The sequence below is a fragment of the Heterodontus francisci genome, chromosome 5, assembly GCF_036365525.1.
Source record: "Heterodontus francisci isolate sHetFra1 chromosome 5, sHetFra1.hap1, whole genome shotgun sequence".
Classification (NCBI taxonomy): Eukaryota; Metazoa; Chordata; class Chondrichthyes; order Heterodontiformes; family Heterodontidae; genus Heterodontus; species Heterodontus francisci.
In genome coordinates this window covers 165,499,734-165,521,997 of record NC_090375.1, presented here as the reverse complement: position 1 = coordinate 165,521,997, position 22,264 = coordinate 165,499,734, and the positions used below count along the sequence as shown (strand labels likewise).

Below are 22,264 nucleotides of genomic sequence, written 5' to 3'. Positions count from 1 at the left end.
TTTCATGGTCCTCAAAACATTGGGAAGCTACTGTCCCATCCATGATCACACAGCACTGAACAAGTTCTTAAACAAAGAACAGTTCACATTTCTAAAATTAGCTGGTTATTTAGGTTGTTGGATAAGCCAGCAACTGGGGCCTCAAGATTTATCATGGAAGTCTGACTGACTGTAATAGATGCAAAGGATGCCACCTTTTGCTGCCATTCATAGGTACCTCAAGTTCAGTTTTCAGGGTTGCAGCTAATAATGTAATAATTATATGTTTTCTTGGTTCCTGTGGTGTTTATGAAATGACTATCTGTCTTTGGGAAGCACCTTCCACATTTATCTAATAGTTAGACAGCACCTTCCAAATCCGCGACCTCTACCAACTAGAAGGACAAGGGAAGCAAATGCATGGGAACACCACCACCTGCAAGTTCCCCTCCAAGTCACACACCATCCTGACTTGGAATTATATTGCCGTTCCTTCACTGTCGCTGGGTCAAAATCCTGGAATTCCCTTCCCATCAGCACTGTGGTTGTACCTATCCCACATGGACTGCAGCGGTTCAAGAAGGCAGCTTACCACCACCTTCTCAAGAGCAATTAGGGATGGGCAATAAATGCTGGCCTGGCCAGTGACGCCCACATCCCATAAATGAATAAAAAAAAGTTGAGAGATGATTTGGGCAACAGTCCAAAAAATATCATATTTGGGAACCTGGTGTCATCATGAGTTATGCAAATCAATTGAGCAACTAAGGCAAGGATGTAATATTCATTCGATACCTTGTTTTGTAAAACGTTGATTTGTGCTTCGACCAATTTGCAGTCCTTCAGTGGTTGGTGTCTTCAAAAAAGATCAAGAGCGTAGCAGAATGTTGCTTTTATGTTCTTGGTCTGAATATGGCAGCCATCTTTGTTATTCCAAATATTCAACATTTTAATGAGATCTCTTCAATTAAACCTGCTCTGTCTGTAGCCTTCCTACAGATTGCTCAGGTAAATTTCTGCTGTGAAGCTGAGGAAATGTTCTCAAGTGTGTTTTGTTGAAACTACCAACTTCACAAATGATAGGGAGAAGCTGTTCCCAATCATGAAAGGATCAAGAATGAGAGGGTACACATTTAAAGTAATTGGTAAAAGAAACAAAAGTGACATGAGGAAAAGCTTTTTCATGCAGTGAGTGGTTAAGGTCTGGAATGCACTGCCTGAGAGTGAGGTGAAGGCAGGTTCAATTGAAGCATTCAAAAGGAATTAGACTGTTCTATGAAAAGGATGAATGTGCAGGGTTACGGGGAGAAGGCAGGGGAATGGCACTAGGTGAATTGCTCATTCAGGGTGCCGGTGCAGACACGATGGGCAGAATGGCCTCCTTCTGCGCTGTAACAATTCTGTGATCCTGGTGATGTATACTTTCTTGTTCAAATGGAGAACTCACCTATAGGATGAATGGGGTCAGGACAAGTGGACCATTCTAGCTAGTACATCAAGAGGATTGACTTCTGAGCATTACGGGTTAAAGGCAAGTCACTGTGCTCTCAATTGCTGGTTAATCCACTCTTGCAACTAAAAGATCTGCATGTAGGTAGCCAAGACTTCAGACTTGAAGTTACCCATTAATAGACATCTTTGTGTCACCAGTTAGTCATCTGTTCCTATATTTCTGCTCAAGGACAGAGGATAAGTCTGCTTGGAAACCTAAATACCTGCAACATCCTATTGACTTACAACTGGAACACAGCTTCATTCTTGTTGATATGACGATGAAATTCTTGTAACTCTTTGCTTCAAACTCATATAAAGAACGTCTTCTGTGGATAATCTTAAAACTAAATCCAGATAAATGACCTTTGGTACCAACCTGTACTATCATATTTTTCACAAATTATTATAATCTTTTCTGATCCTATGTAATATATTACATCTGCCATGGAAGACCACACACTTGATGCTTATGGTTTCCAGGCACCCGTCATTGATCAGCTTTCTCTAATTTGCATAGTAATGGTATGGTATTTATGATACACCCAAGTTTCTTACCAATAGTAGTATTCCATTTTCTTCTAGGTCAAGAATCCCTTTTATCTTTCTCTCAAACTAATGTTAAAAATGGGATTCCATGGTATAGATTCCAGTAGGTTTCCCAATATACTGCATGAACTGTAATAAAACTCTACCAATCACATCAATTATTTGTTTTACATTGTCTGAATGGACTTGTGCAAACACTGTTTTTTGTCAAATATTTTGCATTCCGGTAGCACACATAGTTGCCAGCCCTCTTGAATAGGGCACTGGTCACCTCCTTGATGCAGTGGTGGGCTTCTGCCTGTGAGAACCCACACAGGTTCCTGTTGGATCCCTGGAAAGATCCTGACAGTAGGGTCGAACGGACCATTGAGTTCAGGTTCATCGCTGGATTTCCCCCAGGTACAAGATGTGATAGATTGCACGCATGTGGTCATTAAGGCTCCCATGGACCAGCCAGCTGCCTTCGTCAACAGGAAGGGCTTCTATTCAATCAACATTCAACTGAACTGTGACCGCTGTAAGTGTTTCCTGTAGGTTTGTGCCCACTTCCCAGGAAGCAGCCACAACACTTAGATACTCTGACAGTCCCAGGTGTGACAGCTTTTCAGGGGATGGATTCTTGGGGACAAAGAGTATCCATTGAAGATTTGGCTTCTTACACCTCTGAGGAACACTGGCAATGCAGCGGAGAAGAGATACAAGAATTACCACAGCTCCACTCGAGCAACCATTGAGCAGGCCATTGGGTTACTAAAGATGAGGTTCTGGTGCTTCGATCAATCTGTTGGAGCCCTGCAGTATGCCGCAGTGAAGGTCTTGCGTATTGTGGTGGTCATTTGCTCATGGCTGTGCATTGCCTCTGACATCTCCACCATATGTTGCCTTACCTCTCTCTGCAACTTCAGTATGCCCTGTGCTGTCGACACCAGAGGTTCATCATCAGTCTGGGGCTCAGCATGGGCCTGGCCACCCACAGTCCTCCGACTGTCAGAGGCCTCGGCTGTCTCAGCCTCAGCCGGCTGCTCGGCGCACATGCAGTGCTCTCACCAGCTTCTGACCCTGATTCTAATGTCTAGTGGTTACCCACCAATGTGAAAGTATCTGTGCTGGTGGAATCTGCAGGAGAATCATGGGATGTTGCATCCTCTGAATGGCCCTCCTCCTCAGATGGGTGAATATCCCCCTGTGTCTGCGGTTTCCTGCGCATGCCGATTTGCATGAGAGAACATAAACATGTGGGTTAAGGCTGTACAGATCTAGTCATGTCAACCATGCATGATATGGTTCTCCATAATTAATGAGTATGTCTTTGGAGACCAATCCTCACTCTCTTGCTCAGGGACCCCAGTCTTCCCATCTGAAATTGCATGGCCATCCTGAATCCTTGCCAGTTCCAAGGCCTCTTGGCATTGGCGATAGGATGCAGATCAGGGACACTGCTGCTAGTCCAGACAATCTCCCTCCTAATGTGGGCCCTCTTGTCCTGCAAGAGCTACAAGAGCAGATCAGAGGCTGGAAATTCTGTGGCGAGTAACTCACCTCCTGACTCCCCAAAGCCTGCCTACCATCTACAGGGCACAAGTCAGGAGTGTGATGAATACTCTCCACTTGCCGGGATGAGTGTGGCTCTAACAACACTCATGAAGCTCGACACCACCCAGGACAAAGCAGCCCACTTGATTGACACCCCATCCACCACCTTCAACATTCACACTCTCCATCATCGATGCACAGTGGCAGCTATGTGCACCATTTACAGGATGCACTGCAGCAACTCACCGAGGCTCCTTCGACAGCACCTTCCAAACCTGTGACCTCTACCACCTAGAAGGACAAAGGCAGCAGATGCATGGGAACACCACCACCTGCAAGTTCCCCTCCAAGCCACACACCATCCTGACTCGGAACTATATCGCCATTCCTTCACTGTCGCTGAGTCAAAATCCTGGAACTCCCTTCAGAACAGCACTGTCGATGTATCTACACCACATGGACTGCAGCAGTTCAACAAGGTGGCTCACCACCACCTTCTCAAGTGCAATCAAGGATTGGCATTAAATGCTGGCCTAGCCAGCAATGCCCACATCCCGTGAACGAATAAAGAAAAAGGATGGAGATGGTTGAGATTGGCAGAGATCAACATGACATTTCTGCTCATGTCAGACCCTCGTCCCCTGCTAGGGGAATCTGATATCTCTTATGCTGACACATGCTGTCAAGGGTGTTAATGGTGGTGAGCAACGAAGGATGGTTTCCTGTGCCTGAGATGCAGCCATGCTTCTGTCAGGATGAGGTCCTGACCTCGCACCTCTGCCATCGCTGAAATAATGCCACCCTCCTTATGTCACACATCATCCCGTGTTATCACATGCAATCCCAAAAAGGCGAGTGGTATGGAGCCTTTCACCTTGGAAGAACGCAGGAGGTTATTGGTCCTCTTCCTGCACTGAACGCAGTTGTGTTAGGTGACCCTACTGCTACTGACCTCCTCTGCAATCTCCACCCAGGCTTCCTTAGTCAGATGGGAGGACCTTTTACCATTGCCAGGGAAGAGAACCTCCCACCTTCCCTTGCAGCCTGGAGGAGAATCTGCAGGGAGGCATCGCTGAACCGTGGGGCCACCCTTTGTCTTGCCTCGGCCATCATTTTCTGCTTCATGGAAGTAGTCGAAGAAGTGTAGTCAAGGTAGCTGTGGGAGTCGGTGGGTTTAGAATGGATATTAGTAGACAGCCTGTGAATGTGAAGTGATACATTTTGGTAGGGAGAAATGAGGAGAGGCTAAACAAAATGATACATTTTTAAAGAGGCTGCAGGAACAAGGAACCTGGGGTGTATGAAGACAAGTCTTTTTAAGTTGACAGGACAATTTGAGAAGGCCATTCAAAAAAAAGCATATGAGGTCTGTGGATTTATTAATAGTGGCATTGAGTACAAAAGCAAAGAAGTTAAGCTAAAACACTGGTTTGGCCTAAACTGGAGTATGTATTCTGGGCATCATACTTTAGGAAGGATGTCAATGCCTAGAGGGAGTGCAGAAGAAATTTAGTAGAATTGTAAGCCAAGGTTAAAAGATTTGATAGAGGTGTTTTAAGATCATGAATGGTTTTGATAGAGTAAATAAGGAGAAACTTTTCCAGCGGCAGCATGGTCAGTAACCACAGAACACAGATTTAAGATGATAGGCAAAAGAAGTAGCGGCCCTATGAGGATTTGTTTTTAAATAGCGAGTTTTTGTGATCTGGAATGCACTGCCTTAAAGGGTGGTGGAAGCAAATCTGATAGTAACTCTTGAAAGGGAATTAGATAAATACTGAAGAGAAACTGTTCACAGGGCTATGGAGACAGAGTGGGAGTGCAAGTAATTGAATAGCTCTTTCAAAGAGGCATGATGGGCTGAATGATTCTTTGTTGTACTGTTCTATGATTCTTTGATTGTGTCTCTTAAAACCTATGCAGCACATTTACTAGATATACAATATGGAAATTGAATGGGAGAATACGAATTGAATCAACATTTTTAAATAAATTATGGAGTCATTATTATTTGTCATAATATTGATGCTCAGGATATTATTGCCTCCGTGGGAAAAAGGAAGAAATTGGAATGGAGTTATTACTTGAACATATAATTAAGGGTATCACAGGAAAAGTGAGTACTTTGATGCATGATATCCATTACCCAGAAACTAATGTAATAGTGAGGAACTCACAATAGATGGAGCTGTTGCCAGACTGCTTCTTAAAGGGCTACTCGGAAAGACACCATCCTTGATCTCATAAAACTTGAGACTGGAAAATTAATGGGTGAGGAGCACTTAACCCAGTGGCAGTAGCATTAATTTAGTCTTACGGTACAGGATAATAATGGAAGTGATGCGTTTCAGTGATGACTTTAGCGGACTACTCCCAACAAATGGCCTTATTCTTGAACAAAAGTTAAGCCCCACTGTGTACATTAGAAAGAAAGACAGAGTACAAAGTAATTTCTGTGAGGTGACTGGCTTTCTGGTTGTTAGGCACAGAAACATGATATGTCTTTGCCTCGGTCAGTTCTCATAATTTATTGATATTCTACATGGACTATGGATGTTCAAATTTTCACTTCTGGTTATTTTTTTAAATGAAGTATGAAGAAGGGGCAAATTGTCAGCATCAGCCATGAGATCCCACCACACTGTCCATTTCAGTCCTACAGAGAATTTCAGAAACACTGGAAAAATATGGTGAGACAATAAGACCTTTGTCATTTAATTCAGAAAAAATAGTACCTCATTGGGTTCAATCATGTGTTGTATAAAACAAAAATTATTAATTTATTTTAAAATACTTTTGAATTATGCTGTTCTAAAGGCACACAAATTACATTGTGGGAAACAACTTCGTACAGACATATTAAGCATATTGCATGACCTCAAAGCTACAAAGAAACTAGTGTTGATTGACCATGTGCAAAAAATCACAAGTACTACTTGTTATGCACATATGATCAGCATCATGTCTAGTATTTTTTTTATTTAAAACAAGATAAAAGCACATAAAACAAATTGCTTCAAGAGTGGTGATCCAATTAATTTCTTGGACTTGCAGCCAAATTTGTGCATCTGTTATTTTGAATAGCCAAATTTTCAGTAATAGTGGCTATAAATCAACAACAGTTCATGAAATGGATATTTTCCTGAAATATATATTTTGAATAACCAGAAGATATTCTGTTATATAACCGTGGCTGAATGCAGCAATACTGGGAAAATGGCCCCATTTTAAAAGGAAACACTGGGGTAGATTTTCAACTTGTCACATGGGTGTAAAACTGGTGGTGCAGATTGGCTGCCCATTATAGCAACCACCCAATTTTTATTTCCATTGAAATCTATTTGCCAGCTTTACATCCAGGTGGCAAGTTGAAAACTATCCCATTCATTTCCACACCTCTGAATATGAGGGGCCTGATTTTAACTCACTCAGAACCCATCCACTTAGAGCCAAAATTATGCCCCTCATGTTCAGTAGTGTTAGAAAGTAATCTCTATTTCCTTCAATAGGACATTTGTAAATGAGTGTCAAACTTGAATGTTTATTGCATTTACCTTAGATTTGTTCTCTCCAGTTTGACCTTTTATGAAAGGTCATCTGTTTTTCTTTTGATTATAGGTACCTTCCATCAGTAGGATAGGCTACTGGGACAGAATGATGCCTGTGCTTTAAAGGGGTTTCAAATTTTAAAGATGCAGGCTTTTTGCCTCAAAGTCACTGTAGAGCTGCACAGCTGAACTATATGATCAATAATACAAGAACTGCTACATCTTGTTCATCACTGATGGTTTCCACTCTGCATCCAGTGATGCAAAATGCAAATTGCTTCCATCAGAACACTGTTGTGCTGGCCTCCTGAGTTCCACCTTCATAACCTGAAACTTGTCCAAAACATCATCATCTATATTCTATCTTACACTAAGTTCCCATTGGTCCCCATTCCCAGCTCTTTGAATTCAAAGGTGTTTTCATCTATGATCCTCCCATTGCATTGTATTTTTCTATCTTTACATCCTCCTATAGCCTAAATGTCCACACACATTCCATCTTGCAAATCTGGCCTCCTCTGCATGTTGCCCTCTTTCCATTTTTGGTCGCAGAACTCATTCTAAAATGCTGTTCCTAACTTCCTCCATTTTTCTATATTTTTCCTCTCCACCCCCCCCCCCCCCCCACCCCCCGCCCCTTAAAAACCTGCCTCTTTGACCATCCTTCTATTACCTTATTGTTTCTTTTCCCTATCACTATTTGGTGTTGGCTCTGTGAAGCAATTTGGGAAATCAGTCGAGCAACTTTCTTGTGATTCAGACTGAAATAGTGGGCTGAATTTTTTCAGAATTGAATAAGTCCCACCGCCGGGACTGAAAGCGGGACTGACCCCGCGCCAGTGGGTGGTGGGACACTGAGGTGGCATTTCATGAGTGGCAGCCAATTAATAGGCCGCCCCTGGGACTGCTGTCCAATTGAAGACAATAGCCCGTCTCCCAGAGCTGCCGGTCCAATCAGCTGCTCGGCTGAAGAAGCAGCCTCCATGGCAAGGCGTCCTCAAAGACTAGGTAAGTTAATTATAAAGAGCTGGGGCCAGACAGGCAGGCAGGCCCTGGCAATCGGGGGTTTGGGATGGGGGGGGGCCACATTCAAGTAGCAGCACCATAACGGTGGGGCTGTCCGTTGCTGCTGGGGGCCCTACAATCAGCCATGGACTGGACGTAAAGGAGGATCTCCCCCCTTCAGGAAACCACTGGGAGGCCACAAGGGTTTACTTGGCAGTCTCCACATGCAGCAGTGGGTCCTCCTGCCGCAGGCAAGATGCCGCCAGGAACTTGAAGTGGCTCTTATTTGGGCATTTAAGTGGCTGGCTGCCAAGTCGCTTAAGCTTCCAGCACTGTTGATATGCCATGGCACCAAGAAGACGTCTGGCTCCCCTCCTGACACCTTCCCCTGCAACCTCCCAACCCTTCTCGAAAAGGCTGGTAAGCTTCAGCCCAGTGTGTGGTCTTGAGGGGGAGCTTATAAATTAAGGCAGATTCCCTGATCAGGAGCTCCCAGAGAAGAGAGGTAATCACAGGAACCATTGGTCAGTTAATTGCAGGCCTGTAGCCTCTGATTTTCCATCCTTTGATGTGAATGGCAGGAAAATCATTGGGTGCAGGTCCAGGTTTTTCTCAGCTAGTGCTTCCTGGGAGCTCAACTCTTCACTGGGAGTGACTGATTGGGGAATCGGCTCTATTGAGTTTTTTCAACGAGGACTGTTGTTTTATTGAGCACATAGGTGGCTGCTCCACTAATATCACTAGTGGATAGGAGTTGCCTATGCCCTGTTGTCGTTCATATTTGAGGGAGTTATAACTCCAAAGCCAGTTCATATTCATCAAAATGGCAGGGCATTCTATCAGCTAAATATGCAGCAGTAGCTGTTTGATTCAAATGTTTGGTTAAGTGTATTTGTACTAAAGATTTATTCCAAGCAAAGGTTTTGCCTTTTCATAATTGTCATAGAGGTGCAAAAGACTTGTATGATCAAAAATAACTGAAGGTTATGCAACAAAGGATTGTCTTTTAGAATTGGCAAACACTACATAATATATCCTTGAAAGAAACTACTATCTCTTATTTTTCCAGTTCTATAATTTATCCTAATCCATGGAATTACATCAAATCTACACAAAAATAATTACTATATTAAAGTTGAATGAACTACCTTTCCTGATAATTCTAAATTATTTTTTCAATGAAACAAAATCAATAAAGTCTGGGTAACATTACTTTATTTTTTGTAGTATGGTTATAATCTTCCAGAGATTAATGACGATGTTACACTTTACTACACGGTATACTTCAAATTGATTGGAGAGAAGCTGTTTACGTATCCTTGATGTAGAAAGATTCTGTTATGTAACTGTTATACTTCCATTGCATACTGCCAATCAGCATCATGTTGAGTATGTTTTTATTTAAAACAAAGAGAAAAAGCATATAAAATGAACTTCTTCAAGGGCAGTGAACAAAATCATCTGGTTCAATAGCCCCTTAAGATGCTTTTGATTTTTGGAATGTCACTCATATGACCTTCTAGCTGTGTTCTCTAAAATGTCTGTAAATCTCTTGACATGGTTATTCAAACAAGTTGGCCTAGAAATTCACCTGCTCAGCGCCCATCTTTCAGACAGTACTCAAGAATACTAAGACATAAGGTGAGCAGGAAGCGTGCACTCATTTCCAGTCAAAATTGCATTGCCTGACATACTGGGTAATGACAAACAAAAAGCGTCTTTCCCTACACCTGAAGCAAGCGTTAATCCAATTACGGGCTGTACTCAATCCTAGTGATCGCCGGCAACAAAGAAGGCAGGTAATTTACCTGAATGTAAGAACTCCTGTGCCTCCCAATCCCAAATTTAAACTCCCTCTGAATTGCTATTGCTTCTGACCCCCAACCCTCCTTCCTGGCCTCCGCTTCCAATCCCCCAATTGGCCCCCCACAGGCCTCCTCTACAATTTCTGGCTTTCTCTCCTACCACCAATACTGGCCTGCAACTGGTGTGCAGTCCCAACCCCGACCTGCGGCATTGACCTTGTTCCAATCTCTGACAACATATACCTGAGGACGCCTGTGATGCTAGCATCAGCCCAAATGTGGACTCCTCTTAAATGATGAGATCTTCACACTTCAGCAGCAATTTTTAAATGAGGCCCCTGGCCCAATACCTTGAGAACCTTGGGCTTCTGCATTCAGGCACAGAGCAATTTCTAGGCCAATTAAGGAATTTATGTGTGCCAAATATAAGTATAGACCACAAAACACTGCTACTCATGAAAAATTATTTAAGTGTTTAAGCTTTTAACATTGAAAAAGTAATATCATAGAGTTAAAAATGTATTGTTATTTTACAGTATCAACAAGGAGTTGAGTGTGGCATGCTGCATTCCTTGCCTTAGACGTTTGTCATAACCACTGTTATACTGATACTGCTCAGACTGTTTTACAATATTCAGAAATTTTACAATATTCCGATGTTGGGTTCTGAGAATCAGTGTGAAATGTTAATCTTCCCTTTTACTCTCCACGGATGCCACCTGACCTAAGTGTTTTCGGTTTTTATTTTAGATGTGTACTGTAGGTTGAATTTTACTGTCATGTTGTAGTACTACTGCAAAGATTCAAACCATCCTCTAGACAGTCCTGGCGAGTGGAGACTGGAGCTCCAGCTCTGAATTTTGAGTTGACAAACAATGGGGTACTCCCATTTGGTCAGTGTGGGAGGCCCCTCATCATTGTCACAGAGAGCAGTTACATCCTTAATATAACAATTCAGTTACCCTTTTTGTTGTATTAGAAGTGAACCTGTTCAGTTTTTCCCAAGAGTGGATTTGGAAGCAGTATTAACATCATTCTTCTCTGACTTAAAAGTAAAGTTGTCTCATCTGTGTGGACTACCAATAAAAATGACCAACAAGCCTTACTATGCTACTAATGAACTCAACATTTCTCAGGTAAAAATATATGATACATTTGGCACAACATAGAACAGTGATACGAGGCTACACATAGTAGCATTAGTATAGTAATTAAAACTAAGACTGAAAACATTTATGTATGGAGTTAATCCTTGGGCGTCCCATTGAAAAATTGACTTGCTGTTTGGTTAGTTCACTGCATTATGCCATGCTACCAATTAGCAATGACAATAACATACAAGGAAATTTCATGGCTTTTTTCACTCTTGACTCATGCATCCTGACACTGCACTACATTTTCTGAATGATAAGCTAGCACATCATCAAATTTTTTTCTCACGAAAGATATTTTCTTGCTGATAAAAAGAAAAAAGGGAAGTTTTATTATAAATTATAGGGGTGATTCAGCACTCACCGGGGGTGCCAATTGAACATAAGGCTAACATTATAGCCTGAATTTCCAACTTTCACTCCCTTTTGTTAAATATACGATTGAAGAATCACCTTAATGTAATTACATATTTTATGTTTTATGCATCTTATGAGCTCTGGTGGTAAATTCTAATATCTTTATGTCTTTATAAATTAGACCGTTCAGACAAGACCGCCAAACCTGACTACCAAACCTTTCTTCAGGACTGCTCTAACACAGGTTCCCACAGTCAAATACGCCATCAGCAAAAGCTCTTCAATTTATCCAATTGGTGGAAGTCAAAAGACCAGAGTCATAGACAATGAGCAGAAAATTGACTTAAAAACAGGGTTGGAGCCTGGGTCAGTAAGTACTGCTATAATATGTGGGAGCACATTCAGAGCAACAGATAAGCCTGGTGTGGTTTTCCTGAATTCTTCACAAAGCGAAAAATCACAAGTTTCGACCTTAGCTACACCTCATCAAATGGAAGTACATTCTACTTCATATAACCATAGGTCCAGTGCGTACAAGATTATACCTATATTTAAAAGCAAACTACTGCAACAGGATAAACAGTTCATAAGTGCAAGGATTAATGAAAGTAAAACTAAGCAGTGTGTTAAATTTAACTCAAGAAAACTTCTAACTCTAAGTTCATCAACTGCAAACATAGAAGTAACAAAACCAAACGATATGCGAGGAAAGGAATCCAGGAGTGAAAAAGAAATGGGCTTGTCCAAAATTGCACATAAGCAAACGTCAATTGCAAATACAAGAGTGGAAAAACCAAGTGCTAATACTCTCCATCACAAGTCAAGCACAAGTGTAGGATTGATGAAACCTGGAGCTAGAGCTGTTCAGACATTTGGAAAAAATCAAGAACAGAGCAGTACAAATATCCAGATGGAAGGCAAAAATGCAGTTGGTATTACAATTTCTGATGGATCATGTACAAAATGGAATGACAACCTGACAGGAAATCATCAACACAAACAAGTGAGATAAGATCTTGTATTTCAAATAATTTCTGTGTTTTTTTGCATTGTAACATGTGCATTAATTTTTTTTGCTGATTTTTTAATGATAGTAAGAGCATAATAGTTATTCCACATAGATACAAATTATTTTTCATATATGATGACTGCTGGAATAAATTGATCTTTTATAAGCAACTGTTTTGAAAGCAATGGTTTGGTCATATAGTCAATTTACTGTTAGGATACCAGTGCAGTTAAAATAAAATTGCACTTTAATTGTTAATGGTTTTTACAGCCCTTGCTACAGAGAAATTGTATATTTAAAATAGTTTATTTTTCATATGCAGAATCCATCTTTCTATATGGATGTGCTTTAGCATATTAAAAAAAGTACATCACACTAACAAAACAATCTTAAAATACCTGCTAATTCTGAACTGCAGCTGCCTAAAACTGACAGATGTACTAAAATCTGCACAGCAGTTAAACTCTGAGTAACCTTGGGCTGTGTTTGCATATAGCAATTAGACTTCCTGTCCTTGATGGTGGGCAACATAATCATAACTCCACCTTAGTAGCAGAGTACTACATTGGGCATTGCATTGTATGATCCTCCTGATATAAAAAAATGAATCATCTAATTTACTGTGAGAATCACTATAGGGCATTCAATAGTAACATAGGAATCACAAACTGATGGAGCACATGCCCTGTTTTTCATCTCACTTTCAGGGTCAAACATTCTTCTTCTTTAGCCTCCTTGTCTTGAGAGACAATGGGTAAGCACCTAGAGGTGGTCATTGGTTTGTGAAGCAGCGACTGGAGTGGCTATAAAGGCCAATTCCAGAGTGACAGACTCTTCCACAGGAGCTGCAGATAAAATTGGCTTTCGGGGCTGTTACATAGTAGGCTCTCTCCTTGTGCTTCTGTCTTTTTTCCTGCCAACAGCTAAGTCTCTTCGACTCGCCCCTCTTTAGCCCCGCCTTTATGGCTGTCCGCCAGCTCAGGCGATCACTGGCAACTGACTCCCACGACTTGTGGTCAGTGTCACAGGACTTCATGTCGCGTTTGCAGACGTCATTAAAGCGGAGACATGGACAGCCGGTGGCTCTGATACCAGTAACAAGCTCGCTGTACAATGTGTCCTTAGGGATCCTGCCATCTTCCATACGGCTCACATGGCCAAGCCATCTCAAGCTCCGCTGGCTCAGTAGGGTGTATATGCTGGGGATATTGGCCACCTCGAGGACTTCTGCTTTGGAGATACGGTCCTGCCACCTGATGCCAAGGATTCTCCGGAGGTAGCGAAGATGGAATGAATTGAGACGTTGCTCTTGGCTGACATACATTGTCCAAGCCTCTCTGCCGTAGAGCAAAGTACTGAGGACACAGGCTTGATGCACTTGGACTTTTGTGTTCCGTGTCAGTCGTCATTTTCCCACATTCTCTTGGCCAGCCTGGACATAGCAGCGGACGCCTTTTCCATGCGCTTATTGATTTCTGCATCAAGAGACTGGTGATAGTTGAGCCTAGGTTACTGGTGATAGTTGAGCCTAGGTAGGTGAACTCTTGAACCACTTCCAGAGCATGGTCGCCGATATTGATGGATGGAGCATTTCTGATGTCCTGTCCCATGATGTTCATTTTCTTGAGGCTGATGGTTAGGCCAAAATCGTTGCAAGCATCTGCAGTACTGTCGATGAGTCTCTGCAGACACTCTTCAGTGTGGATGTTAATACAGCATCTTCAGCAAAGAGGAGTTCCCTGATGAAGACCTTCCATACTTTGGTCTTTGCTCTAAGATGGGCAAGGTTGAACAACCCGCCATCTGATCTTGTGTGGAGGAAAATTCCTTCTTCTGAAGACTTGCACGCATGTGAGAGCAGCAGGGAGAAGAAGATCCCAAACAGTGTAGGTGTGAGAACACAGCCCTGTTTCCCGCCACTCAGGATAGGAAAGGGGTCTGATGAGGCACTGCTATGCTGAATTGTGCCTTTCATATTTTCATAGAATGAGGTGATGATACTTAGTAGCTTTGGTGGACATCCAATCTTTGCTAGTAGTCTGAAGAACATCTGAAGAGCCCGCACATCAACACTAACAGAATTTCTTATCCACAGCTGTTACATAAGTTTCTAAATTCACTTGAAAAAGCCCTTCAAAACACTCCTGCAGGGGATGCAGAGACCAAGTGGGCCCACATCAGGGACACCATCTATGACTCAGCAATGACCACCTATGGCAAACGTGAGAAGCAGAATGCAGACTGATTTCAATCACACTTTGAAGAGCTGAAACCTGTCATAACCGCTAAGCGCATTGCACTGTTGAACTACAAGAAAGCCCCCAAAGAGTTAACATCCGTTGCACTTAAAGTAGCCAGAAGCACTGCACAAAGAACGGTCAGGCGCTGTGAAAATGACTACTGGCAACATCTATGCAATCGTATTCAGCTGGCCTCCAACACTGGAAACATCAGAGGTATGTATGATGGCAGTAAGAGAGCTTTTGGGCCAACCATCAAGAAGATTGCCCCCCTCAAGTCTAAATCAGGGGACATGATCACTGACCAACGCAAGCAAATGGACCACTGGGTGGAGCACGAACTGTACTCCAGGGAAAATGTTGTCACTGATACCATCCTCAATGCAGCCCAGTCTCTGCCAGTCATGGATGAGCTGGACGAACAGCCAACAAAATCAGAACTCAGTGGTGCCATTGATTCTCTAGCCAGTGGAAAAGCCCCTGGGAAGGACAGCATTACCCCGTAATAATCAAGAGTGCCAAGCTTGCTATACTCTCAGCACTGTATGAACTGCTTTGCCTGTGCTGGGATGAGGGAGCAGTACCACAGGACATGCGCGATGCCAATATCATCACCCTCTATAAGAACAAGGGTGACCGTGGTGACTGCAACAACAACAGTGGAATCTTCCTGCTCAGCATAGTGGGGAAAGTCTTCGCTCGAGTCATTTTAAACAGACTCCAGAAGCTGGCTGAGCGTGTCTACCCTGAGGCACAGTGTGACTTCTGAGCAGAGAGATCCACCATTGACCTGCTGTTCTCCCTTCGCCAGCTACAGGAGAAATTCCACAAACAACAGATGCCCCTCTCCGTTGCTTCAATGGATCTTACCAAAGCCTTTGACCTTGTCAGCAGACGTGGTCTCTTCAGACAACTGTCAAACGTTGGGTATGGCATTTCAGTGTTATTTTCTGGTTGTTTTAAATTTTAGTGATTAACAACAATAATAAGAACTGAAATGGGAAAGGAATGAATCAAAAGTATTGAAGAGCAGAAAAAAACATGGATAATAAAACAGAACAAGCTTAACCAATCAAATCACCCCAAAAATTTGTGAATGTAGGTTGAGCTGCCATCTTGGATTTTAACCCAGTTTTAAATTTACAAGTCAAAGTAACATTTATAAAATAACCAGTAAAAATTCTATAATTTTAAATGCTATGTGTATTCTTACTCATATAATTGTCTGTGCTGTGTAAATCCTTGGAAAATATTTCCTCATCGGGATTTTCACTTGACGTGTGAACCTGAGGCTCTTCGTTGGAGGTTGATTTGTTGGATGATTCACTGAGAGCAATGTCACAGGAGTTCTGCTAACTTATATAATTTCTAGACCTAAAAAGTCAGATTTTCTGTAATATGTCATTACTTGTTTGTGTCTTGTCTTCCAGAAACTAGATATGTTTGATATAAAGGAGCCACTTAAGCAAGATAAACAAATGCCGACTCAACATCTGAATGTAAAATCTTTGACAGGAAGGCATTTTTCTGATAAGAAAGGAGCTGAAAAAAGGAAATGTGAAGTAAGCTTTCATCTTTGAAACATTTACTGTTTGACCTTTTAAAAATATTGAGCAGCATATAAGGAGTGGAGGAATGCAAGGAGTATAGCAAATAAAGCAGACGAGCTGAGGACACTGATAGAAACGTGGCAGTATGATATCATTACAGAAACATGGCTTAAAGAGAGACAGGAATGGCAGCGCAGTGTTCCTGGTTACAGGGTTTTCAGACATGATAGAGAGGGGGATAAAAAAGGAGAGGGGGTGGCAATTTTGGTTGCAGAAACAATTACAGCTGTGAAGAGGAGTGATATGTTATGAGGCATGTGGATTGAGCGAAGGAACAAAAAAGGGGCAGTCACACTACTGGGATGTACTGCAGACCCCCAAATGGTCAGAGGAAGATAGAAGAGCAAATATGTTGGCAAATCTCTGAGAAGTGCGAAAACAATAGGACAATAATAACAGGGAATTTTAATTACCCCAATATTAACTGGGATAGTTTTAGTGTGAAAGGAATGAAGGGAACAGAATTCTTGAAGTGCATTCAAGAGAACTTTTTTGACTAGTATGTAGCAAGTCCAACAAGAGAGGATGTCATTCTGGACTTAGTTTTAGGAAATGAAGCTGGGCAGGCAGAAGGAGTGGCAGTGGGAGACTATTTTCGGGGTAATGATCATAATTCTGTTTAAACATAATTATGAAAAAGGACAAAGATAGAATGGGATTTAAAGTTCTAAATTGGAGTAAGGCTGAGGAGTGATTTAGCAAAAGTGGACTGCAACCAGCTACTTGAAGATAAATCATGTTAGAGCAGTGGAAGGCATTCAAAGGGGGGAATTCAAGGGGTTCAGAGTAAACATGTTCCCACACAGAAAAAGGTTGGGGATGGACAAATCTGGAGCCTGCTGGATGCCAAGGAGCATACAGGGTAAGATAAAGCAGAAAAGCAAAGCTCATATTAGACGCAGAGAACTCAATACTGCAGAAAGCCGAGAGGAGTATAGAAAGTGCAGCGGTGAAATCCAAAAAGAAATTAGGAAAGCAAAGAGAGGGCAAGAAAGAATATTGGCAAGTAAAATCAAGGAGAACCCAAAAATGTTTTATCAATACATTAAGAGTAAGAGGATAACTAAGGAAAGAGTACGGCACGTAAATGACCAAAAAGGTAACCTATGTGTAGAGTTAGAAGATGTGGGCTTGGTTCTTAATGAATACTTTGTGTCTGTGGCGCAGTAGTTAGCACCGCAGCCTCACAGCTCCAGCAACCCGGGTTCAATTCTGGGTACTGCCTGTGTGGAGTTTGCAAGTCCTGTGTCTGCGTGGGTTTCCTCCGGGTGCTCCGGTTTCCTCCCACATGCCAAAGACTTGCAGGTTGATCGGTAAATTGGCCATTATAAATTGTCCGTAGTATAAGTAGGTGGTAGGGAAATATAGTGACAGGTGGGGATGTGGTAGGAATATGGAATTAGTGTAGGATTAGTATAAATGGGTGGTTGATGGTCGGCACAGACTTGGTGGGCTGAAGGGCCTGTTTCAGTGCTGTATCTCTAACTAACTAACTAAAAGAGGGGTATATTGCAATCACTGTAGTTAAGGAGGAGGAGTGTGAAATATTTGTTATGATAAACATAGGGAAACAGGAAGTATTAATAAGATTAGCATCCTTGAAAGTGGATAAATCACCAGGGCCGAATGAAATGTACCCCAGGCTGTTAAAAGAAGCTGGGGAGGAAATAGCAAATGCTCTGACCATCATTTTCCAATCCTCACTGGATGCAAGTGTGATGCTGGAGGATTGGAGGACTGCTAACGTTGTACCTTTCTTTAAAAAGGGAGCAAGGGGTAAACTGAATAACTACAGGCCAGTCAGTCTAACCTCGGCAGTGGGCAAATTATTGGAATCAATTCTGAGAGACAGGATAAACTGTCACTTGGAAAGGCACAAAATAATCAAGGACAATCAGCATGGATTTGTTAAGGGAAGATCATGTCTGACTAACTTGATTACATTTTTTGAGGAGGTAACAAGGAGGATTGATGAGGGTAGTGCTGTTGATGTGGTCTGCATGGGTTTTAACAAGGCTGTTGACAAGGTCCCACATGGCAGACTGGTTAAAAAAAAAGTCTGTCGGATCCAGGGGAATGTAGCAAGCTGGATACAAAATTGGCTCAGTGGCAGGAAACAAAGGGTAATGGTTGACGGGTGTTTTTGCGACTGGAAGGTTGTTTCTAGTGGGGTTCTGCAGGGCTCTGTACTAGGTCCCCTGCTGTTTGTGGTATATTTAATGATTTGGACTTAAATGTAGGAGACACGATCAAAAAGTTTGCAGACGACACAAAAATTGGTCGCGTGGTTGATAGTGAGGAGGGAAGCTATAGATTGCAGGAAAATATTTTAAGGACTGGGCAGAAAAGTGGCAAATGGAATTCAACCCAGAGAAGTGTGATGGGGTGATGCATTTGGGGAGGTCAAACAAGGCAAAGGAATACACAATAAATGGAGGATACTGAGAAGTTTAGAGGAAGTGAGGGACCTTGGAGTGCATGTCCACAGATCCCTGAAGCCAGCAGGGCAAGTCGATAAGGTGGTTAAGAAGGCACATGGAATACTTTCATTTATTAGTCGAGGCTTACATTGAATGTAAGAGCAGTGAGGTTATGTTGGAGCTATGTAAAACACTAGTTAGGTCACAACTTGAGTACTGCCTGCAGTTCTGGTCACCTCATTACTAAAAATATGTAATTGCACTAGAAAGGGTACAGAGGAGATTTACGGGGATATTGCCAGGACTCGAAAATTGCACCTATGAGGAAAGATTGGATAGGCTGAGGTTGTTTTCCTTGGAATAGAGGAGGCCGTAGGGAGATTTTATTGAGGTACACAAGGTTGTGAAGGGCCTGGATTGAGTGGATGGGAAGGACCTATTTCCCTTAGCAAAGGGTCAATGACAAGGGGGCATAGATTTAAAGTGATTGGTAGAAGAATTAGAGGGGAGATGAGGAAATATTGTTCACCCTGAGGGTGGTAGGGGTCTGGAGCTCACTGCCTGAAAGGGTGGTAGAGGCAGAAACCCTCACTTCACTCTGGATATGAACCTGAAGTCCCATAACCTCCAGGGATAGGGACCAAATGCTGCAAAATGGGATTAGGATGGGTGGCTTGTTTTTCGGCCAGACACAATGGGCAGATGGCCTCCTTCTGTGCCATAAATGTTTCTAAATATTCTAAATATCTGAAAAAGAGAAATGTGCAAGTATGTGTCGAGGGGGCGGAGGAGTGTCAGTACATGAATTGCTCCTTAGGAGAGCCAGCACGGACATGATGGGTCGAATGGCTGCCTTCTGTGTGTAACAATTCTATGAGAATATCCAGTCCAGGTATTTAGGCTGTGGCACTGATGTGCTGTGAGATTTGTGCTCCCAACAGGTACTGGATCGTGGGGTGACCCCACATTTCATGTGTATGGCAAACTTCTGATAGAAGTTTGCCAAAGAGGACTGGAGTATCTACTATGTTAACAGTTCTTAAAGAGCCTCTCAAAGGCAAATGGATGTGTGGTGGGTCAAAAATTTGTGTCTTTCCAAAGGCCCAAATGAAGTAACTGTCAAAAGCACTGGATGACAAACCAAATATGGATGTGGAAAGTGAGGTCTTTTGGGAACTTTTTGAAACAGTGCAATGCCAAGAGCTCTCTAATGGTTGTTGAAGTGGAGATCCAGCTACATGAGGTGAGTGCAAGGAGGGCTGCCCTGTTTGACATTCCAATGTGCCCTATTCAAAGGACAACACTGTAGCATATTTGGTAGGAGGTGGTGGTCAGTGTCAGTGCTGTGTACAGTGCCTACGAGAGCTGGGGACAGATGGGGAAGAAGATGAGAGACCAAAGGGCCCATCGAGGCACTCGTCACTGCCTCCTTTCGAGTAGCAACTCCAACTGTTCCAACTGTCAGGTTGTCAAAGAAACCTAAAAGTATTTCTTTCTAGCATTGGATGGCATTGCAAGAGAAATTTTCTCCTTTGAAAACTTATTTGTTTTAAATGTTTATTTCATTAATTTAATTTCCATTTATGTCCTCTGTTTCTAATTTATAGATTGACTTATCTATATTAATATTGTATATACATCAATAAGCACATACTTTCTGCACTCAAAAGTTTAGGTTTTTCTAATCATTCCTCCTTTATGCCAGGGATCAGTTTTGTTGCTCTTTTCTAGATCCTTTTCATGTGTACATATTTTGTTGTATTTTGGCCAAAATTGCATACAATACTCCAAGTCAAGTTGCTACATAACTTCTGTAAACTTATATAGCTAGATTTTACAATTAGACCTAATCTGAAGCAGCTGTGTACAATGTCAGAAGGGCATTTTTTTTTATTCGTTCATAGGATGTGGGTGTTGCTGGCTAGACCAGCATTTATTGTCCATCCCTAATTGCTCTTGAGAAGGTGGTGGTGAGTTGCCTTCTTGAACTGCTGCTGTCCATGTGGTGTCAGTACACATACAGTGCTGTTAGGAAGGCAGTTCCAGGATTTTGACCCAGCAACAGTGAAGGAACAGCGATATAGTTCCAAGTCAGGATGGCGTGTGGCTTGGAGGGGAACATGCAGGTGGTGGTGTTCCCATGCATCTGCTGCCCTTGTCCTTCTAGTTAGCAGAGGTTGTGGGTTTGGTAGGTGCTGTCGAAGGAGTCTTGGTGAGTTGCTGCAGTGCATCTTGTAGTTGATACACACTGCTGCCACTGTGCATCAGTGGTGAAGGGAGTGAATGTTGAATGTGGTAGATGGGATGCCAATCAAGCGGGCTGCTTTGTCCTGGATGGTGTTGAGCTTCATGAGTGTTGTTGGAGCTGCACCCATCCAGGCAAGTGGAGAGTATTCCATTACACTCCTGACTTGTGCCTTGTAGATGGTGGACAGGCACTGGGGAGTCAGGAGGTGAGTTACTTGCTGCAGAATTCCCAGCCTCTGACCTGCTTTTGTACCTACAGTATTTATGGGGCTGGGCTTTTCTTGATCTATATAGTGATGACTTGGGGTGTACAGGACACAATTTCAAGATTTGTGGATCAACAAAACTTGAAAGTATTGTGAACTGTGGGGTGGATAGTGATAAACTTCAAGAGAACATAGACAGGCGGGTGAAATGGGCAGACAAGTGGCAGATGAAATTTAATGCAGAGAAGTGTAAAGTGATTTATTTTGGAAGCGAAAACAAGGAGAGGCAATATAAATTAAACGGTACAATTCTAAAAGGGATGTAGGAGCAGAGGGACATGGGGATATATGTGTACCAATCATTGAAGATGGCAGAGCAGGTTGAGAAAGCAGTTAATAAAGCATTCAGGATCCTAGGCATTATAAATAGAGGAATGGAGTACAAGAAAAGAAAGTTATAATAAACCTGTATAAAATACTAGTTTAAAACATGGCCTCAACTGGAGTATTGTGCCCGGTTCTAGGCACTACACTTTAGGAAGGATGTGAAGGCATTAGAAAGGGTGCAGAAAAGCTTCACAAAAATGGTTCCAGGGATGAGGAACTTCAGTTACGTGGATAGGTTGGAGAAACAGGGGCTGTTCTCCTTGGAGGAGATTTGATAGAGCTTTTCAAAATCACAAGGGCTCTGGACAGAGTGGATAAGGAGGAACAGTTCCCATTGGCCAAAGGATCCAGAACCAGAGGACATCAATTTAAGGTGATTTGTGAAAGAAGCAATGGTGACATGAGGAAAAACTTTTTTATGCAGTGAGTGATTAGGATCTGGAATGCACTAGAGTGCGGTGGAGGCAGTTTCAATCAAGGCCTTCAAAAGTGGGACTAGGTGAGTTGCTCTTGCGGAGAGCCAGCACAGACATGACAGGCTGAATTAAAGGCCTGCTCAGGTCGGGAAAAAGAACCCGACCGAAGCACAGCGGACCCAAGCCTGACCCGTTCCGAGTCTCTCCGATTTTGCGCTGACCCCGACTCGACCCGAGCCCGACCCGACCATCCCTTTACTTACCTTCCTGACACCGAACCTGCAGGAAGCTGCAGCGCATGCGTGATGACG

At 42.6% G+C, this 22,264-nt stretch overlaps 1 protein-coding gene across 1 annotated transcript in view; it reads left to right on the top strand.

Moving 5' to 3' along the window:
• The window catches only part of LOC137370293 (uncharacterized protein C18orf63-like), a 46,021-nt gene that overhangs the window by 3,976 nt on the left and 19,781 nt on the right, over positions 1 to 22,264 (top strand). Inside the window, exons 3-5 of the mRNA XM_068032671.1 lie at positions 6,146 to 6,242; positions 11,600 to 12,421; positions 16,098 to 16,229. Of these exons, the coding sequence (XP_067888772.1) occupies positions 6,146 to 6,242; positions 11,600 to 12,421; positions 16,098 to 16,229 (1,051 nt within the window). The remainder of the gene's footprint in view (positions 1 to 6,145; positions 6,243 to 11,599; positions 12,422 to 16,097; positions 16,230 to 22,264) is intronic.